General features: G+C 33.7%; 2 protein-coding genes across 4 annotated transcripts; one reads left to right on the forward strand and one right to left on the reverse strand.

Annotated features, from left to right (window-relative positions):
- Window positions 1-379: 379 nt before the first annotated feature.
- On the reverse strand, window positions 380-7,558 carry LOC123537495 (uncharacterized). Of its 2 annotated transcripts, none has more exons than XM_053533428.1 (7): window positions 7,419-7,558; window positions 6,671-6,755; window positions 5,531-5,645; window positions 3,232-3,338; window positions 2,528-2,987; window positions 2,135-2,359; window positions 380-973 (listed from the first exon to the last, which is right to left on the reverse strand). In XM_053533428.1, the coding sequence occupies exons 2-7, from the start codon at window positions 6,740-6,742 to the stop codon at window positions 762-764; spliced, it is 1,191 nt and encodes a 396-aa protein (XP_053389403.1). In that variant the 5' UTR covers window positions 6,743-6,755; window positions 7,419-7,558; the 3' UTR covers window positions 380-761. The 2 variants fall into 2 exon arrangements, with proteins under 2 accessions (XP_053389403.1, XP_053389404.1); XM_053533429.1 differs by having other exon boundaries at window positions 6,671-6,752; window positions 7,419-7,553.
- A 22-nt stretch (window positions 7,559-7,580) lies between these two features.
- Window positions 7,581-19,094, forward strand: LOC123537478 (nucleoprotein TPR-like). Of its 2 annotated transcripts, none has more exons than XM_045321213.2 (7): window positions 7,581-7,646; window positions 11,251-11,377; window positions 12,324-12,441; window positions 13,634-13,698; window positions 15,337-16,954; window positions 17,167-17,388; window positions 18,233-19,094. In XM_045321213.2, the coding sequence occupies exons 2-7, from the start codon at window positions 11,333-11,335 to the stop codon at window positions 18,466-18,468; spliced, it is 2,304 nt and encodes a 767-aa protein (XP_045177148.2). In that variant the 5' UTR covers window positions 7,581-7,646; window positions 11,251-11,332; the 3' UTR covers window positions 18,469-19,094. The 2 variants fall into 2 exon arrangements, with proteins under 2 accessions (XP_045177148.2, XP_053389402.1); XM_053533427.1 differs by having other exon boundaries at window positions 7,637-7,776.
- Window positions 19,095-27,073: the final 7,979 nt, after the last annotated feature.

Raw genomic sequence — 27,073 nt, forward strand, 5'->3', positions numbered from 1 at the left:
CGAGTACTTGCTCTAACAAATGTTGGCTGTGTGATGCTGGGATCATGCTATCACAGTGACTGTAATTAACCAAAATCGACCATACATGACACAAATCCTATTATTTACAGCAATAATATAATGTAGATTGAGTCATGCACTACCTGTTCTTATGTATCACGTTTTCAAAACATCAAAATACAAATGATTCGGACAAAAATGTTGTTTTCTATTATAATCTTTATGCTATTTTGCAGATGTAAATACGTCATGAAATTTCGATACGAGCTGGCAATCATAAAAATGTGACCCCTGTTTGTATAAATAACCCTTTGCAACTAAACGAGAATTTCAACGGATGTATGCCAAATTGAAGCAAAATAAGCGCTAAAACAATATGTAATGTTTATTCATATTTATGCAATTTCCTTTCAATTCTTCAGATGTTAATAATAATAATAATCTTACTATTGTCCTTTCATTAAAAGTAAACATGAATATTTTGGCAGGAAGTTATACTCGACGACAGAGACTTTGAGAAACTATTATGGTAATAGCTTCAATAATAAAAGTTAAGTTTTTGAAATTGAAGTGTTTGTCAATACAATGAAACAAATGTAAGCTAGTGTATTCATTTTACGACATCTATGTTAGAACATATGTATTTTTTTATAAATAAGATGCCAATAAAGGAACAATATATGACGCTGAAGTCTGACAGCTTTTACATTCTTTATCAAAATGTTTGTTTTGTACGTTCTCTGACTGCTTTTGATTTCTATTTAGCTCTGTGTCCTCAGAAAACTTTCGATGCCAACTGCGGCAGTTTGGTTCATGTCACACGGATATATTCCTTTTTCCGACAGAAAAGCAATATCAAATATACCACCAAGGGCTTTAAACTCGGGTCCAGTCAAGACCCGTTTACTGGACTGGTTTGGTAATGCATGGATGTCTTTGTGATGGAAAATTAACACAGACACCTTTGACGACACTGAAAAATGAAATGATGATCAATAAAACACACTCTGTAGATAAATGTTATGTCCTTCAAATTTTAATGGCACGGTCTGAAGTGTTTAAGATGAACTACCGATACAAATTTAATACCCAAAACAAAGCCCAAATGCATACATAGTAAACAAGGCAACATACGTGTAAACTGCTAGTTTTGTTTCAAAAACAGTTACAGTAAATAACTTTTACAGTTTAGCAAGTATCAGAATCTTAAAGGATATCATATTTATTTTCTTTTCATTCCAGTAACTTTAATATGTACGGCAAAGCATTAATGCCATGTTTTATTTTTTATCGGCTTAGCATCTCGAAATTTCTACTATTAAGGTAATTAACCTATTATCGACCTTTGAATAACTCGCATGAAATGGTGGCTTACGACATAACTTGAACTTTAAGGCTTATTAACTACCATACATGGAAGCGGGTGTATCAGGTACTTATGGTAAACCCGTGGATAACCTTTTAGGGCGTAAGAAGATGTTTCCCTCTTCAAATATATCGCTGTTTTAAATGTGTTTAAGTTTCGATTCCCTTAGCAATACCCTATACGAACGTGTCGTTCAAAGTCTGGCTATATTCTGAGTTAAAGACTGGTTACCTGTGTAGCTTTGCAGTTTAGGAGGAGGCCACAGAATGTGTCTGGGAAGTGTTCAAGCTTTGAATATTTCACTATGTAAGGTTTTCGGCCTTGTTTAAGCCCCTAAGACGGATAGAACGTATACCCTTTCTACAAATAGACATATCGGTTTATGCCCTAGCTACATATTTATTCTGAAATAGCTACATGGATGTATGGCACGGTAAATCCCTACCATACACGTGTGTTAGGAGCCATGGCAAAGTTGTGAACATTCTTGACCTTTGACTGACAGACGGATGCTCATACTTTGCGAATAAGGAGACAAGATAGCAAGCCGAAATAGAAATGTCGAGTTCGTAAATCGAAATGTCCAGTAAGTAAGTAGCTATTTGAGTAATGTAAGTCGAAATTTCGAGTTTCAAGTTTCGTATCTTAAGACTTCAAGTAACTAAGTCAAAAATTCGAGTTTGAGTTAGCATGTCGAAATTTTGTGATGATAATTAAAATGCAGATGACATTAACATTTGTCCGTAAGTATGTCATTAACTTCGGTACCTTTCAAATTGTGTAATGCTGTGGCAGCATCTGTTCCAAGTCTAGAAGCATTAATGCAGAATACCAAAACAGGTATTGCTGGATTTACATCTTTCTCGGTCTGGCATAGAACAAATTGTATTTTATGTCTTTCCACTTCCATTTGGGTAACCAATAACTTCTTTAATTCATCTAACAAGTTAGGCAGTGTGCCTCCTTTTAGACTGTGGTACAACTGAACTGGAACTGAAATTATAAACACCATCTACATGCATTTGAATAATTGATAAATAGTGTTAATAGTGTTTATACTTTTTTTAGTTATATTTCACATGCGTTAAGTAGATGCGTTTTCCTGTCACAAAAGTTCAATGAAGTGTAGCTGCATGACAAGTCGGTAAACTTTATACTTACTTGTTTGCTTCATGGTATTTGCTTGTCGTTCTAGAGCAACTTTATCTGCATTAAGTGTTTCAATAACACTTTTCATGGACTGCACGTTTGCTTTTAATTCTGCAACTTTTTCTTCCACTAAGACTTTTTGTTCCCTCAGGATCTCATTTTCATTTTGTGTTTTTCGTAATGATTTCTCTCTTTCTTCTAGATGCTTCTCGTTCCGAGCTGTGACCTCGTTAAGTTCAACACTGATCTTTTGAATTATTTTCTTCAAACTTTTGTTTTCATTTTCTAAATCAGTGCATGCTGTTTGATAATCAACCTTCGGTGAATTTTCATAGTCAATCCAAAATTTGTCGATGTCCTTGTCAACAGATGTACCAACATCTACTCTGTAGTAATCTAAGATTTTATGCACGCAGCCATTTAAGTTTATGAATGAAGATTGCAAGGCTTTACTTTGGCATCGTAAAGATGACTGAAAAATAAACAGCGATAACTACAAACTTTGTATAAAGAATCGAAAAACAGTACATCTATATGTCCATATATATCTATCTGTTTTTCTATGCAATACGCATTAAAATAAAAAACTTATTAGAATGCATCTCTCTCAACAGCAAAAATTATTGCATTTATTCTTCTCAGAAGAACAAAAATGAAATAATAAGTCTCTGGAATAATTTTATTTAATTTTAGTACAAAACAGAAATAATGAGGACCTGAACACTCCCAAGAAGTCGTTTTGTACTCTCTTGCCATGCACTTGTACAATGGCAACATGTTACATCAATTGGTTCACCATCACTGTCTACTTTTGTATCAGTTTCTGAAAATATTTTGACGTGATTTTTTGTTTATTATTGACAAGATGTACATTTAAGTTACAGCTATGTATTTTATAGACGCTTTCTAATGTTCATTGCATTTTGTAATATGCCCCTAATTACTATCAAAATATACAAAACATGATTTTACATTTAATTAGAAATCAGTGGAATGTGCACTACTGCCCTTCAATTTAGTATTGGAGAAATCACACGTGAAGTCGGTTTCTCTTACTTAAACCATTTCTGTAATTTTGTTGGGTTTCAAAAACAAAACGACTTTAATAAAACAACAAAAAAACGTGTTTTAGAGACTGAACCATAGAAACCCATTCATTTCATAGCCACAGCCTATCATATTTTTCCAATGGAATGGGGACTCCATTGCAGACTGGATAAGGTCAATGATTTTAAATCACTTGCCCCTCACCGATGTAGACCCGAGCCTCACTTGGGGCTTTAAATTCTTCATGTGAGTAAGCCATCCAGCTGACTTATAGAGGGTCGGTGGTTTTACCCAGGTGCCCGTCCGTGATGAAATAATGCATCGAGTTTCCACCACCATCAAAACTGGAAAGTCGTCATATGACATATATTTGTGTTTGTGCGACCTTACACCAAACAAAAACTAAACACAAATTGACCGCTGGAAAATCTACACGGTACCAGTTGATTCATAGCATTTAGCTCGTTCACGAAATATTCGGTTTTCATAAGAAACAAATGATGACTGTAATCGGAGTTTTGCCAAGTTATTGGGATATGTCTATTAAATTTATGATAAATGTTTTGGCCTTGATTATAGCGCGGTAGCTTAAAAATCAAAACTATGAATCGGGGATTTGCGAGTTTGATCCAAGATTGCGGCGTATATAACAATTTTTACCAAATATATACGTAATGAACCGCGGATTCGTGAAGATCATTTGGCGCTTAAAACAATAGATTTACGTCACTATAATGATTTAAACATTTTGTCGCCATAATTATAAAACAATAAATCTCATACGAAAGCAAATAGCATTACGGTGTAACCGTGGTCAGTGAGACGCATAAAGATTGATTCAGTAAATTTATCAAACAATGTTCTCTATTTTCAACATTTTAATAATTCAGAACGAACCCAAATACACATGTAGAGCCAAACGTAATAACCGGTAACAAATACCAACGGCTTAATTTGCTATATTTTTGTATTTGGTGGTTTTAAAGGTCGTGATAGATAGACTGGGACAATGATCTGTTGAGTCAACCGTACTAAGCAAACACCAACCATGCAATTTTCTATAGTTTGAAATTAAACTGAATTTCGCGGGCACGAAATTTCGTGCTTTTGGGCCAAAACGGCTATTTCGTGGAGATATCAATTAGCAACCTTTGAGCATAAAATGTGTAAGAAGTGTACACCTTCGTTTGGATTTAATTTCGTGGATTGAGTACGTAACCATGATATCAATGAAAACTGTTCCCCAAACACATTAACATGTTACAGATAATAAAATGAGCCGTGCCATGGGAAAACCAACATAATGAGTTTGCGACCAGCATGGATCCAGACCAGCCTGCGCATCCGCGCAGTCTGGTCAAGATCCATACTGTTCGCTAACAGTTTCTCTAATTGCAATAGACTTTGAAAGCGAACAGCATGGATCCTGACCAGACTGCGCGGATGCGCAGGCTGGTCTGGATCCATGCTGGTCGCAAACTCATTATGTTGGTTTTCCCATGGCACGGCTCATTTTATTATCTGTAACATGTTAATGTGTTTGGGGAACCACTATGTTGGTTTTCTCATGGCGCGGCTCAAATATTCGGTGGTTTTAATTCTCGTTACTGAGAGACAGGAGCACCAACGTAATAACCTATTAAAATATCAACAATGTAATTTTCCATAATTTAGTATCGATCGTTACTGATGTTTTAGTCATGATGTCAGCTTATCAGATATGGCATAGAATATGCATTGAAAAAAGCAAGTACAATGACAACTTTATGATATGGACTGGTATTATTCGTTTTGACTTTAGCTTGCAAAATGAACGTCCGAATGCTAAAATCGTAACTGGTAATTACATTTAGAGTTACAGCAACAGCTCAATTAAACCGGTGACAGAATTGAAAAGAAATACTTCATAATCAAAACGGTTGAAGTGGCAACTGATGTATCGAAATATTAATCGTATGCTATACGTACCATTTACACTTGCAATACCACTAATTTTACTAGACAGTAATTCAAAGAGTGCATGCTGGGTCTCTACAGTGTGTGCGATACCGAAGACGCCGTGTCTGTGAGTTTCAATGCATTTCTGAAATAAACAGTCAAGCAGATAGAGAGATTGGTGTTATTACTCTGTGTAGCTGCACCCACCTGTTGTCTTCCATCAAAAAGTTCTCTATTGTGTCATAACTTAACTTTGTAAAGTAGTCAGAATAATCATGTGTTATATACTGGTTACATGGAAAAACTCAATGTTTAAATATTAAAGGCTGAGGATAGAGCGTGCAAATAGTAGTATACAGAGGATATACATTTGTTTCAGTACCTAGTGAACTCTGGGTCCAATATTTTCACAAGCAGGGTAGCCACAAGTCAAAATGTAAGATATGGTGTTTACAAATAAAAGATGTTTTTATCCCGTATGTAAAACAAGATTTAGTTTAGCAAAAGGTTCCTTTAGCGCATATATATATACACTATTCTGTCTTTTAAGAAAAACAGTTTTTCAGCATCACGTTACAGACGTTTACTGCTGAAGAAGCCCTCCTCGTTTGCATTCACCACGTGCTTTACACACGAAAGAACTTCTATATGTATACACAAAAAATAGGCCTACACATATGCATTTACGAAACGCAAGAAAACGATCCAGACAAGTAAAAAATAAATGAAAGAAGAATTTGCGAAATTGCATGTAAAAATATCCCGTGACCAGGAACTATTTCACTACGTGATATTTGGCAGGAGTATATTTTTAAATCATACATGTTCTACAAACATTCAGTGCACGGATTAATACTGTATACGAATCGCTTGCTGTTAATAACAGATCTTGTATGACTTATAGACGCATGAACACATGTGTTCTATTCGTAAAAAAAAATATGCACGAGTCCAAGAAAGCTTTGCCCTGCTATTCATCTGATGCCTTTAATAGTACCCTTGTATTCATTATCTGCTCAGCTAAGTAAAATTATTCTCTTGAGAAGGAACAACAAACAAGTTTTCTTTTTATTTTATGATTACATTTTATAGTTTGTCTTACGTGCCTATGAAAACACCATATTTCACTCTATCAATGGTACATACACTAATGAAAAGAATAATACTTACTATAGTATTCTTGATATACCGCTGTAGCTTCTGTTCTTCATCTTTTAGTCTGGCACTTTCGCTATTTCCCATTTTCTGGTATCTACTTTCGGTTTGAATAAAAAAAAAATAAGTGATTTATTGTTCTACGAAATACTTCTGGGGAATTCCGTTTTTCACCAAGGTACTTCCTTTTTTAATTTTGTTTGAAAATATATTATTCTTTTGTCATATATGCAACAATATAATCGCACGATATAGTGTTTAAAGTAAAATAGAATATACAACGAATGACCGGCTGGGTATTCCTACTTTCTATTTCAAATACGGATACATATTTATAGGCATTTGTTTACTAATAGACTAAACCAAATTGGATTTATATTTAGCATTGCTATCTGTTCTTTAACTCTATATCTACCTTCCTGGCAGGAAAGAAACTAATTGTTGGTAAAATTATTGTTACTATCAGAATCTGATAGTTTTTATACCCGTAACAGGTCTGTCCAAGCTATGTCTGATTTTTTTAGCATTTGTAACATGCTACTATACATTAAGTGAAATTACTTCAAACTGAAGTAAGAATTTATACATTAAAGGAATACACAATTATATTTATGTTTAAAACGCCGTCACTAGCAGTTTTTAAGAAAAATTTGCAAGCCCGGCCGTTTAAACATAGATCAAATTCGGTATGGCCTTGCGTTCGAGAACTTCCTTTAGTCTATTTACTGAAAATAAAGAGTTAGTAGATGAACATTGTCCTTACCTAATCTGAATTAAGAAGTCTTGACGTTTCACTCGATATCATATTTATGATATTGCTAAATCTTGACACTTACTCGGATATTATACAAAACAATTTGTGTTGATGACCTCTAAACAGAAAGTACACTAGTTTCTCTATTTATAAATTTTAAACAGAAAGTAAATAACCCGATAATTTGTTTAACTTCCGCTTTTACAAAGTCAATATGGATCAGTTTTAAAACACAAGGTAAATGAATTAAATTTCATAGAATGATAATAATTTTAAGTTAGGCTAAGTATATTAGCTGAGGAGATGAAGATATCAAAGGGTCATTTTACTGATGACCTCATTTCACTAAAGGATGCAGTAATTAAAGGTATATTAGATCCAAAATTAAAATTTAAAAACATGGACACTTACTTCATAGAGTTAACTTTATGTAAAACATAAAATTAATAAGCTCATGTGTATTAACAGTACTATGCATTACATTAGAATAATACACACTGTATACATGTATAAATACACAGTATAATGTAAATAAATGCATCGTTTAAATTAAAAAATATCTAACTTTTAAAAAAATCCTTTATTTGTTTTACTTTCATTTATTTTAACAAATATCAAACTTAGAATTCCTCATCCTAAATATGTATTGAAAATCATGTGCAATTTCTATTCTCATGAGCCTTTTTCAAATACAGTTAAAAATCCTTACATAAACCGTCAACAACCATTTTCATACATTCCGCCTGATACTTTAATACAGAAACATGTATTTTAAAGCTGCAGATTATTGATAATGAAACACTCTCAAATAATGGCAAATACAAAAGTGCTCAATCTCGCTTACATCTACATGTAACCTCATTACCATACGTCTATGGGCAGTGTTTTGTACTGTACGGTTCCTGTAATATATAACCATTTGTCGTTAAATTGGATAGAGGAATAAATATGGAAACACATTGAGTTGAGTATTCAAATATTATACAGTTATTGACTTATGTTTAGGTCAATATATGTTTTTACGGACCTGTAACATTGATATTGACCAAGGACGCAGTCCGAGGTCAGTATCATTTTTGCAGGTCCGTAAAAACACATATTGACCGAAACATAAGTCTATAATTTTTATATTATATGCCCTTCCAAAATGCATTCATTTGACTGGCCGATATTTCATATATATAAGAAAAAGTGATATCACAAGAGTCATTATCACTTTTGCAGGTCAATATCGCGTTTTGCGGACCCGCGCGTGCATTCGTTTCGACCAATCAAATGAGCGCATTTGAGAAGGGTATATAATATTATGGTATACTGCATCTTTAAAGTCTACTGACTTTAGTATTACAAGGTTAGCTTTTTGTAAAAAGCTATCGGTCCGTTTGTAATGTTCAACGTACACCGAGTCCGAAAGATCTGTGGCTGTGAGGTAAGTTCTATCCGCATTCTCTTCAAAGACAAAGAATATGGCACATATAGGCGGTCGCTAATAGCCAAGTTAATAACAAACAACAAGTTGGCTTCTTTTAAAAAAGAAACAAAGGAGAGGTCCAGTGTTGCTCCTTTTAAAGTTATATCAGAGACATAGATAACAATTGTCATCAGAGACATAGATAACAATTGTCATTATATGATAGGTTGTGCTATAGACGAAAAACAGTTTCCCTGTTGCAGGTCACTGTGACCTATAAGAGGTCATAGTCACTGTGACCATGACCTAATGACCTCAAAATCAATAAGTCATCTTAGAAGAACTCTTCTTATTCCGGCAGATCTTCCGAACGGGGCAAACGAACCCGCCAGTTAAACAATAAATTCATTTAATTGAACGAAATACATTTAAACGTGATTCAATTCATGTGCATATCTTTGAACACTGCGAACAAAGAATAGTAAATATATATCTATATATATATTGTTAATAACTGAACCGTTTCCAACATTTATAACAATAGTATTACACTATATTTTTTTTATTTTAAACGAACAATTATTTTCGTCTTAGAGGATTTCAAAACTTACTTGTGCGCAAGCGCATTCGGCCATTTTAGACTGGCTCACCGTAATTTGCGCTAGAAAGTGGTTTCTAACGCCGTAAAATTAATAGAGTAGTCTAAATCCTCCTAGTTTGAAAGCCAACACTATGGAGAGGTCTTGATAGACCTCTCCGATAACAATGATACCCGTTTGGGACAGGAATATTGATTTTGATTCAACAATTGTCTTTCCTTTATATTTTCACAGCTCTAGCCTGATTTAGTTTTTTTTTAAACTTTTTAATGCCTTATGCCGAAACACATAGTTTAAAACATAATTATCAAAAGGTATCTGTGAAGTCGACATTTGGAAACTAAGTTGACATTTGGAAACTTCAATGCGCAGGACCCCGCGCTTTGTATTGTGCGTGTCATAAATCGATTACCAAAATTAATACGCTTATGAGTCACGATTACATTAAATCGGATCATCAAGTCCAATTCTGGTCCCCGACTGCCCAGTACAAAGCAGGGATCATTTCGCAAGGAAGTTTTCAAAATCGATTTATGATAGTTATTGATTTCTCGTCGGAACCCAAATACCGGTTGTCCAAGTTTCCAAGTTTATTATTAAATTCTCAGTATGTACATAGCATAAACATGAGATTCACATTCTAATAAATAATAATAATAATAAAGACACATGGTCAATAGAGGACAACTCTTATTCAAAAAAGTGAAGGAATCGGTATTAAGGTTGTATTCGAAATCGATACAGTAATTTATTACATCTTATCAAATTTATTAATTAATTAAGATCCAGCATTTGGTTCTAATTTTAGTGCCTCGTAACCTATTCTATAATTAGAAATTTTAATTACCTCATCATCAATCATTAGCTAGGTTTTTGGTTGTCAAAACCGTTGTCATTTGACAGAATGGTTACAGACCCAGATATTGATATCAGGGGTTCATAAATAGGTGCTAATTTAAAAGCTAAATCGACTATTGTTTCCTAGTGTCAATTCTTTACTTTAAGGAGCATTGATGGTAAAAATGTGCAATTTTAGAAATACTTAAATAATTACAAACCCGTTTCATGACCGTCACGTGTTATAATGCTAAAGATATTGGCTGAAGGTTGGTAAGGCCGGAGGAGAGTGGGGGTGGGGGTCCTGACCCTGAGTGTCTATGATATCATATCGCGTCATATATACTAGGAGATATAAGTCCATTGTGCCAATTGGTATGTTAAATAGAGTGTTGATATGCTTTGTGAAACATTGTACGGATATCAGTATGATAAAATACTTACTTAACTTTACTTTACTTTCAACTGATTATTAATACGCTTTGTGAAACGTTTTACACAGCTCACTATAATAAAGTACTTATCTTATATTACTTTACTTTACTTTGATTTACTTTACTTTGCTTGCTTGATTACTTACTTACAGCTTTACAAGATTAAGTTGTGCATGTGCTGATCTGACATAGGATTCAATCAGTAAGAACAAAATCATTGCTTTTGCATTTGACAAAATATCCTTTATAATTCGTTATAAAATTGAAGACATATCTTACCGATAACAAAATACTCATTGACAATTAGTTTGTATTTGTGAGTTCCAGTAATATTGTCGACTATGAGTTTGCTCGCTTTTTTCTTTAATGCTGTTAATTTGGAGTGGCCGAACCTAACGTTTATTATTATTACCTGAAAGCAGGTGACAACTCATGAATTTGAGGTGGAGAACGAATCACCACAGGCATGTTATCTTTTATCATTTTCTGATAGCAGTATATGTATGTAAAATCCAATGCCATGTGAATTTTAAATCTTGTATGTTTACTTTTCTTTTCAGATTCCAGTATGCTAACTTCACAGTAAGAGTGATTGTTATATCTTTTAGCAATCTTTTATTGGTGTCTGATTGAACCGTTAGAATGGGAAATACAAATGTCAGCAAAGCACAAGTAGAGAAATGTTTGGTAAGACGATTAAAGCAATAAACTGAATTCAATTTGTAGACAAGTGACTATGTATATGTTTAACCCTTACCATGCTGGACACGATTAGTTCTGCAATTGCGATAAGTGTAGATCATGATCAGCCTGCACATCCATCCAGTCTGATCATGATCTGAACTGTTCGCTATTCAGCCAGTACCTTTTTGGTTAGTACCCCTTTCAACAGTTAATGGTATTGTACAAAATGGAAGATGGACAAGTTCATTATAGAAATTTAGCATGGTAAGGTACATTTATATTATAGATATTATTAGCATACGTGAACATTTGTGGTAACTTGTACTCTTGTTACAAAACGTAAATTTGATGAGTAATAAGATTCTACATATTGCATATTGTGGTTGCTCATAGCCTCTTGATAATTATACTGATGGCTGTACAGTTATCTCGACGGGAAACCGAAGTTATACAAATAATGCATTTTAATTATGACTCAGTTCAACAAACTATGTTCCCGTATTTATAAATGCTGGTATTAAAAATAACTGAATGTACTGACAATTAAAACATTCTCCTTTTCTTCCATAAAGAATTTGATACGTTAAGTTAAATAACGGATTTAATAAACAACGTCAGATATACTAAATTGGTATGAGTGATTTGAAACAACAACAGAGATTTAGTCTTAGAGATTTTTTTACATTTTATACAATGTTCATTAATAATATTTATCGTGCATTTATCGAGCAATTATACCTAATATAAATTAAAATATTGCAGTTACCTTATCGTGAATTGTAGTATGTATTCTATTTTCAAGACGCGATGTGTGTGTGTTTTTTTTTTAGATAAGTCATTTACATGACTACATCAATATATTAATGAAAACGTGTTAAAAACGTGTTAAAAAGTTGTTGTTCTCAAATGTTTGCTAAAACATTACCATTTTTTTCCTATTTCGTTTTAGGAAAAAGAGAAAATAATAGATGCATCGATGGTCAGTTTAGCATATTCTCTGGATTGTTGGTATGCATCAGCTGGTGTTTTGACAGAATATCTGAAAAGTCAGGAAACCCATTCACCAGGTAAACATTTATTCATTATAGACATTCAATTTTATGTATTATTTTTTTTTCGTTAAATTAAATATAAATAGTTCAAACTCAACGAAAATTTATTGTTCATATTATATTCTAACATGGCGCAATTTAATTACCAGTTAAGCAAAGAGGGTAAAGTTATGTTTATTCTGCGATATTCAATGGATTTATGACGTAAATTATGATGTCGCATCACTACTCGGATATATGAGTTCTAGCATAATGTTTATCAAATATTTCATCAAAGAGCAAGTAAGAATGAAAACAATCAAGGTCTTTGTGTGTTTTATCGTTTTATTTTCTACAATTCATTGTTCAGATGTTTGGATGCTTACACCTTCGTGATTCAGTTCCTGCGCATCTGAACTCTGAACCATAATAAATCAGGCCATAAGCCACTCAAAGGCTTGACTACTTGATAGATCTGCAATTTGTCTTTTTAATTGTTGTTCTTCATGTGTTAGTAATTTCTTCATGTAACATGCTGCATAGCCTGTTGGGACTTTCTCTCGAACAGTACCAACTTTCGAACAAATTTTGATTTCCAGTAGCTCCCTTGCTTGACGCCCAGCATTAAAAGGGACACGGTCTTCTCTTCTCTCATACCCTCGTGGCGATGGATTCCATCAGGAATGAGGTGCCGAGAGTGTTTAATATAGGTTGTAGAACTTGCTTCACAATCGGCCTAAAATAAATTATGTATAAACCAATCTATGTGTAGATTATGATAAATATCCACATTTTTTCCATTACCAGTGCCTTAACAGTTAATACCACACAGGCTGTTGGTTTGAATCAGTGTTCATGTGGCTTTTTTGAACACGAGTTTAAATATTTAAAGAGACTTATTCTCACAATGGAACGAATTAAACGCGTTAATTTTACTTACTCTGACTGTACATTTTTGGTGTGACAATATAATCTGTTTCAAAATAGAAATGTTTAAATTTCGGCCACATGTTACTTAAAGGTAATGGTGTTGGTTCAAACAGTTCAGACAATCTTTTACCTGCTACCAGTGAATATCTATATATATTGTTTGAGAATTTGTCCAACGAGTTTAGTTTACAGTGTAGCGATTTGTTTTCAACATAAATGTTAAATAGGTCATCGTTCCTATATCCATCATGGATTCATCACTGTTGTTTTTACCAATTAATTATTATTATAAATACAGACGCTACTGCACGTTCAACATTGGATAATCAACGCTTGTTCCTGGACCAGCAAATGCTGCTTATGGTAGGAATTTTACTTCTTTAACCCAACTAGTTGTGTTTTTTTTTTCTTTTACTTATTAAAGTGTAATCTGCCAAGATCATCGTTAAAATGATATTAGTCCAACAGACACGGGTAAAATGTATAAGCAACATTTTATTAAGTGTAAAACTATTTCCGATATAAATAAGATGTATAATGGGTGATTTTTTAATTGAAAAATCAAAACTGACCAACAAATGCCATTATTACCCAAACTTGACATTTATCTGACCAGAGTTTTCCATTTGTATGTGCACAACCTTACCGACTGATGCCTGATTTTAAATGGATGGATGTATCAAAGGTTCTGACGATTGAATGTAAAAATTATACATGTTGTTAGTAGCTTTCAAATGCGATGTAGAAACGAACTGAAAGTATTTGCCACCCTGCTAAATACGATATATCACTGGCAACCAAATGTGACTGTTTTTAATAGCTCAGTTTGCAATAACACTGACATCAAATGAAATTGTTGTGTGTTTCGTCAATTTTAGTGTAAGCTCGATTGTTCTCCTGTATCTGTTGAGTATGGTAGAATTGTCACTATATGATGTCAAGACAAATATGGTTGCAAACTAAAACAAGAGCGCCGCCAAGCGGGGCAATATACGCCCGAAGGCTTACATCATAGGATGGGAGCAAAATTTTAAGAACTTGACTGTTGTAGTCCCAAAGGACTGGAACAACAAAAGGAAAACTTCAAAAAACAAATCTAAGTCCACAAAAAAAATATTCAAAGTCTACAAAAAAATCCTTATCAGGTACAGGTATGTAAAAATACACCTTAAAATTGGAGGTACCATCCATGTTGTACCACAGAAACGTGGTCTCGGTTTTTCCCTACGGCCAATAATAAAAAAGTTTCAAAATAAGCTATTTATAGTAACATAAAACGGAAGTAATTCAAAAAAAAAATATTGTAAGTACAAAAAAGAGACCTGCCAAATAAAAACAAGAACACTGCAATGCAGAGCAATATACACAAAGCAAATTCATATATGACCTTTGACCCTTAAGTGTGACCTTGACCTTGAAGCGAGTCATCCGGAACATGCGCTCTGCACATCGTTACAATGTGGTGAACATTTCTGCCAAGTTTCTTTGAAATCCTTCCAGCAGTTCAAGAGTTACAGAGCGGACACGAAACAAACTGATATGACTTTTGACCCCTAAGTGTGACCTTGACCTTGAAGCAAGTCATCCGGAACATGCGCACTGCACGTCGTCTTGGTGTGGTGAACATTTATGTCAAGTTTCTTTGAAATCCTTCAAGGGGTTCAAGAGTTACAGAGCGGACACGAAACAAACTGATATGACCTTTGACTCCCAAGTGTGACCTTGACCTTGAAGCGAGACATCCAAAACATGCGCTCTGCACATCGTCTCGGTGTGGTGAACATTTGTGTAAAGTTTCCTAGAAATCCTTTAAGGGGTTCAAAAGTTACAGAGCGGACACGAAATTGCTAACGGACAGACGGACAGACGGACGGACGGACAGACGGACAGACAGACACCAGCGTCATAACATAATACGTCCCTTCGGGCGTATAAAAAGGAAGCAAGTCTTTTCAATGTTATATTTTAAATTGATTATAGTATGTTTGCCTTTTATTGCAGACGACTGTTTTGCACAATAAAGATAATGCGGCGCAATCACTGTGTGACTTTTTGCATTTTACCAGGGAGTCCATTCGTTTAATCGAATGTACCAATATCAAAGACTCACCAGGCTTAACATTAGATAAATATTTGTCAAAGTCAAACGAATTTCAGCCGGTGTTTGAAAAAGCTACTAGAGGATTGGTAGAACAAAACAGGCAACTGAAAGAGGACATCGAATTTTGCAACAGAAATGAAAGAAGTTTACGTGAAGAGAATACTATACTGACAGAGAAAAATATAGTACTTGAAGCTTTGAGTGACAATTTACGAACAGAAAAAGAAAAACTAGAAAAACAGACTTTTGAACTAAGGGAAAAGGTGTGGACTATAACAAATGAAACGAAAGTCTCACAACAGCTCGTAGAAACTTTGAAAGCAGAGCTTACCAACGTAGTTGCTGACAAAAACAAGGAAATTAAGCGTTACATGTCATCCGAAACTGAGAAAGACAAAAGAGTCGAAAACTTGATTGCAGAACTTGAGCAGTCGAAGAAAGTGCGAGCTGAATTAGAAACCAATTTAACTGCACAACAGCAGCGACATTCAAAGCATATCGATGAGAAAGACTATGAGATAGAAAGACTTAAAACAGAAATAAACAAGAAAGAAGATGAAAGGATACATTTTAACACGGCAAAACTAAAACATGACTTCCAGAAACTTACTCACGAATTTCAAGAAAAAACAAATACATTGAAATCAGCGGAACAAGAAGTGAGTAAGCTGCAACTGCAGATACAGGAAATGGAATCATTCAGATCCCAGACAGAAAACCTTACAACAGAAAATCAGAAATTGAAAAAGCAGTTACAACAGGCACAGGCAGGCTTCAGTTGCGAGACTGAACGCCTTTCAACAGAAACCAAGAAGTTGGAACAGCAGTTACATGAGACACAGAGAAACCTCAGTTCCGAGACTGAACGCCTTTCAACAGAAAACAAGAAGTTGGAACAGCAGTTACATGAGACACAGAGAAACCTCAGTTCCGAGATTGAACGCCTTTCAGCAGAAAACAAGAAGTTGGAACAGCAGTTACATGAGACACAGAGAAACCTCAGTTCCGAGACTGAACGCCTTTCAAAAGAAAAGCAACTGTTACAACAGGCACAGAGAGACTTCAGTTCCGAGACTGAACGCCTTTCAACAGAAAAACAAAACATGAAACAACAGTTAGAACAGGCACGGACAGACTTCATATCCGAGACTGAACGCCTTTCAACAGAAAGAGAAACATTGAAACAGCAGTTACAAGACACACAGAGTGACTTAGAGAGTCATAAAGAAAAAAATAAGCTATATTTAAAAACAATTATAGAAGAAAAAGAAAAGAAGAAATGTCTAGAAACTGAACGGGATGAATTTGCAAATTTAATACAGAGGAAAGAAAAGGACTTAGAAGAGTTGCAAATACAGCTGTCTGCAATAAATCACGCCAACTCGGAACTGAAGGAAAATATGGAAAGTGCTGCATCAACTATTTCTTCATTGAAACGCAGTAATACCCGTCTTCTGGAAGACAAAAACAACTTAAAGCAAGAGCTTGAAAAGTTTAAGAGCAAAAGGGTAATCCAAGGTAACATGAAGAATTATTTAGATTTAAGTGAGAATAAAAAGCTAAATGTATATCACAGATGTCATTTCAAAAGACACAACTCATCTAAATGTGCTCAACGATCGATAATGATTTATTTAATGATATGAGATCATGCAATTAATATTTCTACGGATATTGATTTTATTTAATGCAAGATGCAATGATTACAATCTGCGTTTCCTTTATTTTAGTGCAAATTTATTACACTCGGAGAGGTGGGCTAATTACGACTGTTGAAGAGGAGCTAATTTGTTTGCTGAAGAGTAAAATGGACCAAGAGGGCAAGCTTGAATTAGAGTTCATCAAACGAATGAACGCGACCGACGTGAATCCAAACATGCCACTACTGCTTCTATGCATCTGTGCTTCAAGAATCGGAACAGATGCAGCAAATACAATACAAGGCCTAAATAGTAATTATATAATTTTCTATAATCATTATATTTAGCTCGTCTTCTTTTTGAAAAAAAACTCTACGAGGAATTGTCGTCACTTGATCTTCGGCGTCAGCGTCGGAGTTAGTTAAAATATATTTTTAGGTCCACCTCTTCTCACAGAACTATAAGAGCTACAGCTTTGTAACTTTGCACATTTGTCTAACATCTTTAGGTACTATGTAGGCCAAGAACCATAACTTTGATATGCATGTTTCAGAATTATGGTCCTTTTATACTTAGAAAACTTGAGTTTCTTGATTAAATGTTTTGTTTAGGCCCATCTTTTCTCAAACGTGCAATAGCTACAGCTTTGAAACTTTGCACACCTATTTATCATCATTAGGAGACTATGTAGGCGAAGATCTATAACTCTGATATGCATTTTTTAAGAATTATCGCCCTATTTCTGGTTAGAAAATTTGAGTATATTGTTTAATTTTGGTTTGTTTATGTCACCTTTTCTCAAAGACTGTAAGAGCTACAGGTTTGAAACTTTGCACACTTGTTTGTCGTTATTAGGGATAGTGTAGGCCAAGAATCATAACTCACACCTGTATTTTGTCAGAATTATGGCCCTTTTTGTACTTCGAAAATCCGAACTATAACTCTTTTCTTACATATTACCCCGCACTTGCAGACGAGCGATGGCATCCGTAGGCGGTGCTCTTGTTTAAGTATGGTAGTCTCTTTGCGCGTTTTGCGTTGGAATTTTATAGCCATGCAAAAGTAGTTGCTAAAACATGCACGTATATTATGAGTAAGCACCTTAAACAAATTTAAATGCAAATTATTGGTTCATGCATTTGTTTTGCCTTTTTAGTAACGTCCAAAATGTCGTTGCTGATATTTCATCACAAAGATGAGCATGCTCTACCTAACCAAGCGAGCTATCAAGTTTTAACCGGAAAGGAGTATACAATGTTAGGGGGTGTATGCGACTTCGCTTTCTTGACAGGGAAAGGAATTTATACCTGCCCGATGAATAACGCAAGTATTGAGAAGATCATAAATTTTATTCATTCAGAAGGCGAAAGAAAGTTTTCTGACAGCAAGTGAAATTTACATTTAAGTTGGATTTGTCAGGTTAAGAAAGCATTCGTCATTGAATTGTACAGAATCTCCAGAATTTTCGAATATAATATAGGTAAATCATAGATCGATTCCATTACCATATAAAGAATAGCATGTACATGCAGATAAGTCTGTTATTCATACCGTGGTTTCAGTTTTGATCCTTTGGGATCATAGAGTCCATTCTAGAGATGTGTAACAGAGTTCCGCTTAAGCCGGTGCCAGGGGGCGTGAGAGGTGTTGCACATTTCATTGCCTCAATCAAATCGAGTCTGCTATTATTCTTCATGGTTGCATTCTATGCTTCCACTTCAAAAGGATCTTTCTACAGATTTTATTTTCCTATAAAGACATTTAAAATTATCTGTGTAGGAGGAATAAGGATGGAGTACGGTTTATTTATGTAGCCAACGGTATTAATTCCAATCATGTTTACTTTTCCAATTACATATACATGTATAAAAGGGATAACTGTAGAATAACTTAAATTATTTCGAAAGGAATAAAGGACTTTCATTGGTAGTAATAGCAGATACGTTGTAAAAACAAAGATGATTCGATGAGTGGTATGCAGTGTTTAAATATTCAAAGTACAATTGATAAAACTGATATATTGTGTTAGCGAAGCAGTAAATACGCGGTATAAAATTGGAAGACTAGACCTTGTTAATATTTATCTGTGTTTTTATATAATATTTTATGGATGTTTATGTTTTGTAGTATGTTAATTTTGTATTTCATATCATATAGTATGAACTGTTTTACGTAACTATATAGAGTGTTGACATTTGTTAAATTGCTACAGATAAAATACTATGCTTGCTTAAAATAATGAATATGTAAAAATACTATATTGTAAATAAAAGAGGAAAAGGATAAAAATTACAATGATTTGTCACCAAAATGTTAAAAAATCAAAGGTATAGGACGTTCTTGTTGCGATGGTTACATAGTGTTCAAATACTAAGACTCCATTTTGGAGATCCTAATTAGTCTGCGAATACCGTTTAAAATTGTTAAGTCTATTCCAAAATGTTAGTGAGGCAGTCAGTTTAATTTCCAGGTCTTAGTTTTCTCACTGAATTTCTCACGTATTGTGTTTCATGTGTTATATTTCAATTTGTACATGTAGGGAGATATCAGTTAACCAATAAAGTTTTAATTAATGTGTTGCATAAAATTTAAAAGAATTTCATAGAGAAAATAAACGCACGAATGTGCTAAGACCTATAATATTAATATAATTTCTTACGTGTCATGTTGTCAAAATTGGCTTTAAAATTTATGGGGTATTTTAAAGCAGTAAAGTTAAAACACAAAAATCCACAAAGATTGTTTCCATTCATGCATTATTTGAACCGATCTCATAGTTCATGCATGGTTAAAAATGAATTCTTAATATTTTGGCACTGTTTCAGAGGCCTGAAGGTTTTTGCTGAAGACAATTGAAGGGATTTGGCATTGTAATATATTCGATTTTTTTTTAATTTCATAAAAACGGCAAAACGTTCGAGTATTACCAAAAAGTACATCAAATATAATATGTAGCATAAAATAGGTATGGGACTGTATATGCTCATTTCCGTTTGTGCAATCAGTTTGGGATGTGTACTTTAATTAATTAATTAAAAAGAGGTCTTAAAAACTCAACTAATTTCTGACAAAATGTAATTTGCATTTAAACATAAAGCTATATAAATCGTTTCAATTTTGAAAAAGATTATAGTTCTTTTTCATTTGACTGTCAAATAAAAGTGACAGTTTCATTATAGCTTCTTTTCTCCATTGCTTGTTATTTTACTCTGGTACACTGTATATGTAACATTCCATTCTGATGCAAATAAGTATTTGGTACATTCAAAACCATCTGATTGAAAATTTCGAAAAATATATTTAGTTTTGAAAGAAATAAAAGCACCATTTAAATTATATTATCTTAACGCCATTTTAGGAATGTGAGGAAGCCATCCAGCTGGCCTACGGAAGGTCGGTGGTTCTACCCAGGCGCCCGCTCGTGATGAAACAAGCAAATTCGATGAATTGGTATCCCCCGTCGAAAGGGTCTGTGGTGAGGAATGGCAAAAAAATATATCCGGCAAAAAGTTAAGGATGTTAATAAGAAGCAAATAATTTCATTAGTCAAAATCAATTTAACAGAATGTTTAATTTAACAGTACATAATAAATGTATGATACTTTGATCCTGACTAAAGAATTTATTTTGAATGAGATATGCTTACTGTAATAAGCTTAGCTTTTAAAAATAAATGCAGTTTATTGAAATGCGAGGTGGGGGAATGGTACAACTTGCATGTTGATAAGTATTCAAGGAAGGTTTGAAAAAAATCTAAAATAAGGCATGAAAAAAAAAATAAAAAAATTTAGAGGTGGGAGGGGGTGGGGGTGTGACCAAGGCAAGTTGGTGACCAGGTGTGGGTGAACAACTTCACATGTTAATAATAAATGTTCAGGGAAAAGAAATGAAAGAAATTTAATGAAATTCTGCCAAACGATAAGTTTGTTATGTACAAATATGTGGATTTTTAGACAATTAAAGGGCAATAACTCTGAAGTTACAAAAGAAATCTCTACGGAACTATATGTGCACAATCACATTATATGCTCTAAATTCTGCTTAAATTTCATAGTTCTAGGTCAAATATATCAAGTTATGATGCAGAAATTGCCATATTTATAGTACCCTATATAGTTAACACTAGAAACTTCTAAGGGCCATAACTCTGGTGTTACTTGGGCAGTCTGACTGAAACTTGATAGGCCCCATAACCTCATAGTGGTGAACATGTATATTACGTTTGTTTGAAAAAAAATCTAAAATAAGGATTTTTTTTTGGCGGGCGGGGGGGGGGGGGTGGAGAGGGATCGGGAGGGGTGTGATCAAGGTAAGGGGGTGACCAGGTGTGGGTACACAACTTCACATGTTTACAATAAATGTTCATGGAAAAGAATGAAAGAAATTTAATGAAATTCTACCAAATGGTAAGTTTGTTATGTACAAATAGGTGGATTTTTATACAATTAAAGGGCAATAACTCTTAATTTGCAAAATAAATCTGAACGAAAATGTGTGTACACAACCACATTATGGTGATCTAAAGTCTGCTTAAGTTTCATAGTTCTAGGTCAAATATATCAAAAGTTATGATGCAGAAATTGCCATATTTATTGTACCCTATATAGTTAACACTAGAAACTTCTAAGGACCATAACTCTAGTATTACTAGGGCAATCTGAATGAAACTTGGCGGGCCGCAAAAACTCACAGTGATGAACATGTGTATGAAGTAATATGTAAATATTCCCAACCATTTCCTAGATATGGCTCCGGACGGAAGGACGGACGGAAAGACGGACGGACGGACGGACAACGCCAAAACTATACCCCTCCGACTTTCGTCGGGGGATAATAATGCACGGAGGGGCACCCGGGGTCTTCCTCCACCATTAAAGCTTTAATGATACTTTTGCGAAATAATTTTGAGCATAAAGTTGAGAATGTTTTTAAAGATGAGTACGGAAATTATTTTATTTTAGATATTTGCATTTATAATCATAGAATGACTTTGGTAAATATATACGGTCCAAATGAGGATAAACCAGAATTTTATGAAAATATTAAGCAAAAAATATTAAACATTGGAAACGATTTTAACATAATATGTGGAGATTGGAATCTGGTAATTAATCCCGATCTAGATAATGAAAATTATAACACAATTAATAATCAAAGAGCTAGAAAAAGTGTCATGAATCTAATTGAAAATGAGGGTTTTATCGACGTTTGGCGAATACTAAACGAAAATAAAAGAAAATATACATGGAGAAGGCAGAATCCAACAAAGAAACAATCGAGACTCGATTTCTTCTTAATAAGCGAAAGTGTAATGAACTTAGTAATAGACTCGAATATTATTCCTAGTTATAGGTCAGATCATAACGGTATTACTTTAAAACTTAAGTTTAACGATAACTTAAGAGGAAAGGGTTACTGGAAGTTCAATAATTCCCTTCTAAAAGACGAAACATATATTAAGTTGGTTAAAACTACATTAGAAAATCTTATCGAACAACATAGAACGGAAGATAACGAAAATGATGGGGACACTATAAACGGAAATTCTTTTAAAAACAAACATATTCAGTTAAATATTAATGATCAACTTTTTCTAGAAACCTTTTTAGTTATTCTTCGAGGGGAAACCATAAAATATTGCTCCGAAAAAAAGAAAAGAGAAAAAAAACGGGAAAAAGATCTAGAAAATGATATTCAAATTTTAGAAAATAACACTAACGCTAACTTTATGAATAGAAATGATAGTACATTTAACGAACTACAAGAAAAGAAAAGCGAACTAGAAACATTAAGACAGAAGGTTATTGAGGGTGTAATGATTAGGTCAAGATGCAGGTATGAAAATTTAGGAGAAAAGCCATCAAGCTATTTTTTCGATCTCGAAAATAGAAATTTCATAAGCAAAACAATTAATAAACTTATAGATGAAAATAATGTTGAATACACTAACACCAAAGACATTTTAAAATATCAAAACAGTTACTATGAAAAGCTGTATAAAAATAATATACATGTAGATGAAACACCTTTATAAATACTATTGGAGATAATCCCAGAAAATTATGTTTTTTAGATTCTGCAAAACTGGAAGGCCAGCTTGAAATTGAGGAATTAAGTGGTGCCTTAAAAAATATGAAAAACGATAAAAGCCCCGGGTTGGATGGATTTACTGTAGAGTTTTTCAAGTTCTTTTGGAAAGATGTTGCATATTTTGTTCTGAGATCATTAAACTTTGCCTATCAAACAAATAATTTCCCAGTAACACAGACACAAGGGGTCATAACTTGTCTTCCAAAACCAAATAAAAATAGATTTTTGATGAAAAATTGGAGACCAATCTCTCTTTTAATATTCTTGGATAAATTAATACATCAAGATCAAAAAGGTTTTATATCTGGCAGATTTATTGGAGAAAATGTTAGACTTATCTACGATATTATGTTTGAAACGAATTCAGAAAATTTGCCTGGTCTTCTGCTTTCTATAGATTTCCAGCAAGCTCTTGATTCTATCTCGTGGACATTTATACACAAAACCCTAGATTTCTTCAATTTCGGGAATTCTTTTAAAAAATGGATACGTCTATTCCAAAACAGAAGTGAAACGTGCATTCTGCAAAATGGTCATTTATCCGACTTTTTCCTTCTCGAAAGAGGCTGCAGACAAGGTGACCCAATTTCACCTTATATATTTATTTTATGTTCTGAAGTACTGGGATTAATGATTAGACGTAACAATAGTATTGTAGGTATTAGCCTGCGAAATCAGCAATATAAAATTAGTCAATATGCTGACGATACACAGATATTTTTAAACGGAACCGAGGCATCTCTTAGAAATTGTCTGGTTACACTTGATAACTTCTATAAAATGTCGGGTTTAAAAATAAATATAGAAAAAACTAGAGCTTATTGGATAGGTTCACTTAGAAATTCCCAACGTCAGTTATGTAGAGACAACTCATTAGATTGGAGTCAAAAACCAATTAAGATACTTGGTGTCCGGTGTTCTGCCAATATATATGATATCTGGAATGTAAATGCTCTTGAAATATTACAAAAATGCAGGAATATATTAGATATTTGGGCAAAAAGAAATCTCACCCTTTTTGGGAAAGTAACTGTGTTAAAATCTATTGTTTTATCAAAGTTTGTCTATATATTTATTGCACTACTTGACCCATCTGATTATTTTATTAAAGAATTGGAAACTATTGCCTATAAGTTTTTATGGAACAACGGACCTGACAGAATAAAAAGAGTAATTGTCACAAAGAATATAGAATTTGGGGGACTGAACATGATTAATATTAAATCTTTTATTCAAAGTTTGAAAATTAGTTGGATTAGGAGATTAGCTATTTTTAACTGTGACACTTGGAAATCTCTGTTAACGTTTTCATTTGATAAAATTATCTCTTTTGGCTCGCAATATGTAAAAGTACTAGTAAGAGAAGTATATAATTCATTTTGGAGGGATGTGCTCAATATAGTTGGTGTAGATTTGTTGAATGTTGCGAAATCAATGATTTAGAAGATATTTTATACTCGCCTTTATGGTATAACCACCGTTTCAGAATAAAAACAGAATATTCAGAAAACTGGTACCGGAAAAACATCATATATATTATAGATTTACTTGACAATAATGGGAATTTTTATAACTTAGAAGATCTTAAAACCATTTACTCGGTAAGAGGAACTTTTATAGATTTGCACCGTGTTCTTTCAAACATATCAATTGAATGGAAAAATATAATAAGGCAAAACGCAAATGAGGTTTTTAATCCCCCGCCGTGGCGGAGGGATTATAGGAATGGTCAAATGATCACCTCATCAAGACGATGTGCAGAACCCATGAGTCAGCCTTGTCGGTTCAAGGTCAAGGTCACAACTCAAGGTCAAAGGTTTGAGCCTGCCATTTTGTGTCCGCTCTATATCTCCTAAACCCCTTGAAGGAATTTTATAAAACTTGGGTCAAATGATCACCTCATCAAGACGATGTGCAGAACCCATGAGTCGGTCATGCCGGCTCAAGGTCGAGGTCACAACTGAAGGTCAAAGGTTTGAGCCTTCCATTTCGTGTCCGCTCTATATCTCCTAAATACCTTGAAGGAATTTTATAAAACTTGGGTAAAATGATTACCTCATCAAAACGATGTGTAGAAATTATAATCAACCATGCCAGCTCAAGGTCAAGGTCACAACTAAGGGTCGAAGGTTTGAGCCTTCCATTTTGTGTCCACTCTGTATCTCCTAAACCCCTTGAAGGATTTTCATCAAACTTGGGTCAAATGATCACCTCATCAAGAACTCATGAGTCAGCCATGTCAACTCAAGGTCAAGGTCACAACTGAAGGTCAAAGGTTTCACCTCTGTATCTCCTAAACCCCTTGAAGGATTTTCATGAAACTTGGATCAAATGATCACCTCTTCAAGACGTTGTGCAGAATTTATGAGTCAGCCATGTCAGTTCAAGGTCAAGGTCACAGCTAAAATCAAAGATTTACCCTTTCACTATCCATAGCAGTGGCGGGGGATTTAGCTGTCTTTCAGACTGCCTTGTTAAATATAAGACAATCATGTTTTTGAATCCGTATTTAAAAAATGTAATAAAAGATAAAAAAGTTAGTAGTATTTTTACGCTACAATTACAAATACAAAGAGTGTCGTGGTACCAAACAAATGGGTACAATCAATGGGGATTTCCGATGACGAATTTAAAGATTATTGCAAAAAGTTAAAGACAATAAAAGAAATAAAGTTAAAAGATTTTCAATTTAAGATAAATCATCATATTCTTACTACAAACTCATTTTTACATCTCATACATAAAATAGATAATAATTTATGCTCTTACTGCAAAAACGAGCGGGAAACAATAGAACATATCTTTTTTTCATGTCCAATTATTTATAATTTTATAGTAAGCATCAAACAATGGATGAGAAGTGAGTGTGAAATAGATTTGAATATACAAGAAAAACAATTTCTTTTCTCATTTGTTAACGATAACTCTAAAGGAAGCTTTATTTCTTTATTGCTTAAGTATTACATCTTTAAATCAAAATTTAAAGAAAATTGTATACCACTTCTAAATACTCCATCGTCTGTTTTATACTTAAAACAAAAATTCATAACAATGAAGTATATCGCCAAGATAAACAACGATCTTCATAACTTTGAGGAAAACTGGTCAATTTTGTTACAAAAACTTGATATATGATTACTAACCATTACCCTGATTAAGAGAAAGAAATTATAATATCCATTATTGACAAAAACTTAGATTTAAAATCCAGTGATAGTAGGAAAAGGGCAGCTCTTTTTTTTCAGTTTTTTTTCCAGTTTTTTTTTTCTCTTATATTTCTGTCAGTTTTTTTTCTTCCATTGTCTTTCTTGAGGTCCGTTTATTATCTTAAGTTAGAAATATCATCAACTGTTTTTATAATTTATTTCCTTTTTTACATCAAAAGCATCATACATTCATCACAAATTGTTTTTATGTGCCAGAAAAGATACAATTAGTGAATATCATCAACTGTTTGTAAATATGGTATTATGTACGGTATTGTGTATGCATGTAGTAACTTTTATTATATATCTAAATATTTGAAGTATTGAATATTGTAAGGTTTATAGGCGGATGGTTCTCCGACCCCTATTATACCGGTTACGGAGATAATAAACGGGTAAAAAAAAAAAAAAAAAAGCTTTAAAGTCGCCATATGACCTATCATGTGTCGGTGCGAAGTTAAATCAAAAAAAGAAAAAGAAACATTTTAAAAATGGCATCCTCTTGACAAAAAAAAAGAAATAGCTCATATTGTTAACGTTGTTTCCAACGGACATTATTTTAAAGAAAAAGTGACGACTTATGTAACAGCAATGATTATTTGGACAGCTATATCTTCTCCATATTTACGTATGTTTGTAATCTTATTTCTGGCGGCCATTTTGATAATGATGGTATCTTTTTAAAATTTATGAGAATAACC

Source organism: Mercenaria mercenaria, unplaced genomic scaffold (assembly GCF_021730395.1).
Source record: "Mercenaria mercenaria strain notata unplaced genomic scaffold, MADL_Memer_1 contig_2777, whole genome shotgun sequence".
NCBI classification, from domain to species: domain Eukaryota; kingdom Metazoa; phylum Mollusca; class Bivalvia; order Venerida; family Veneridae; genus Mercenaria; species Mercenaria mercenaria.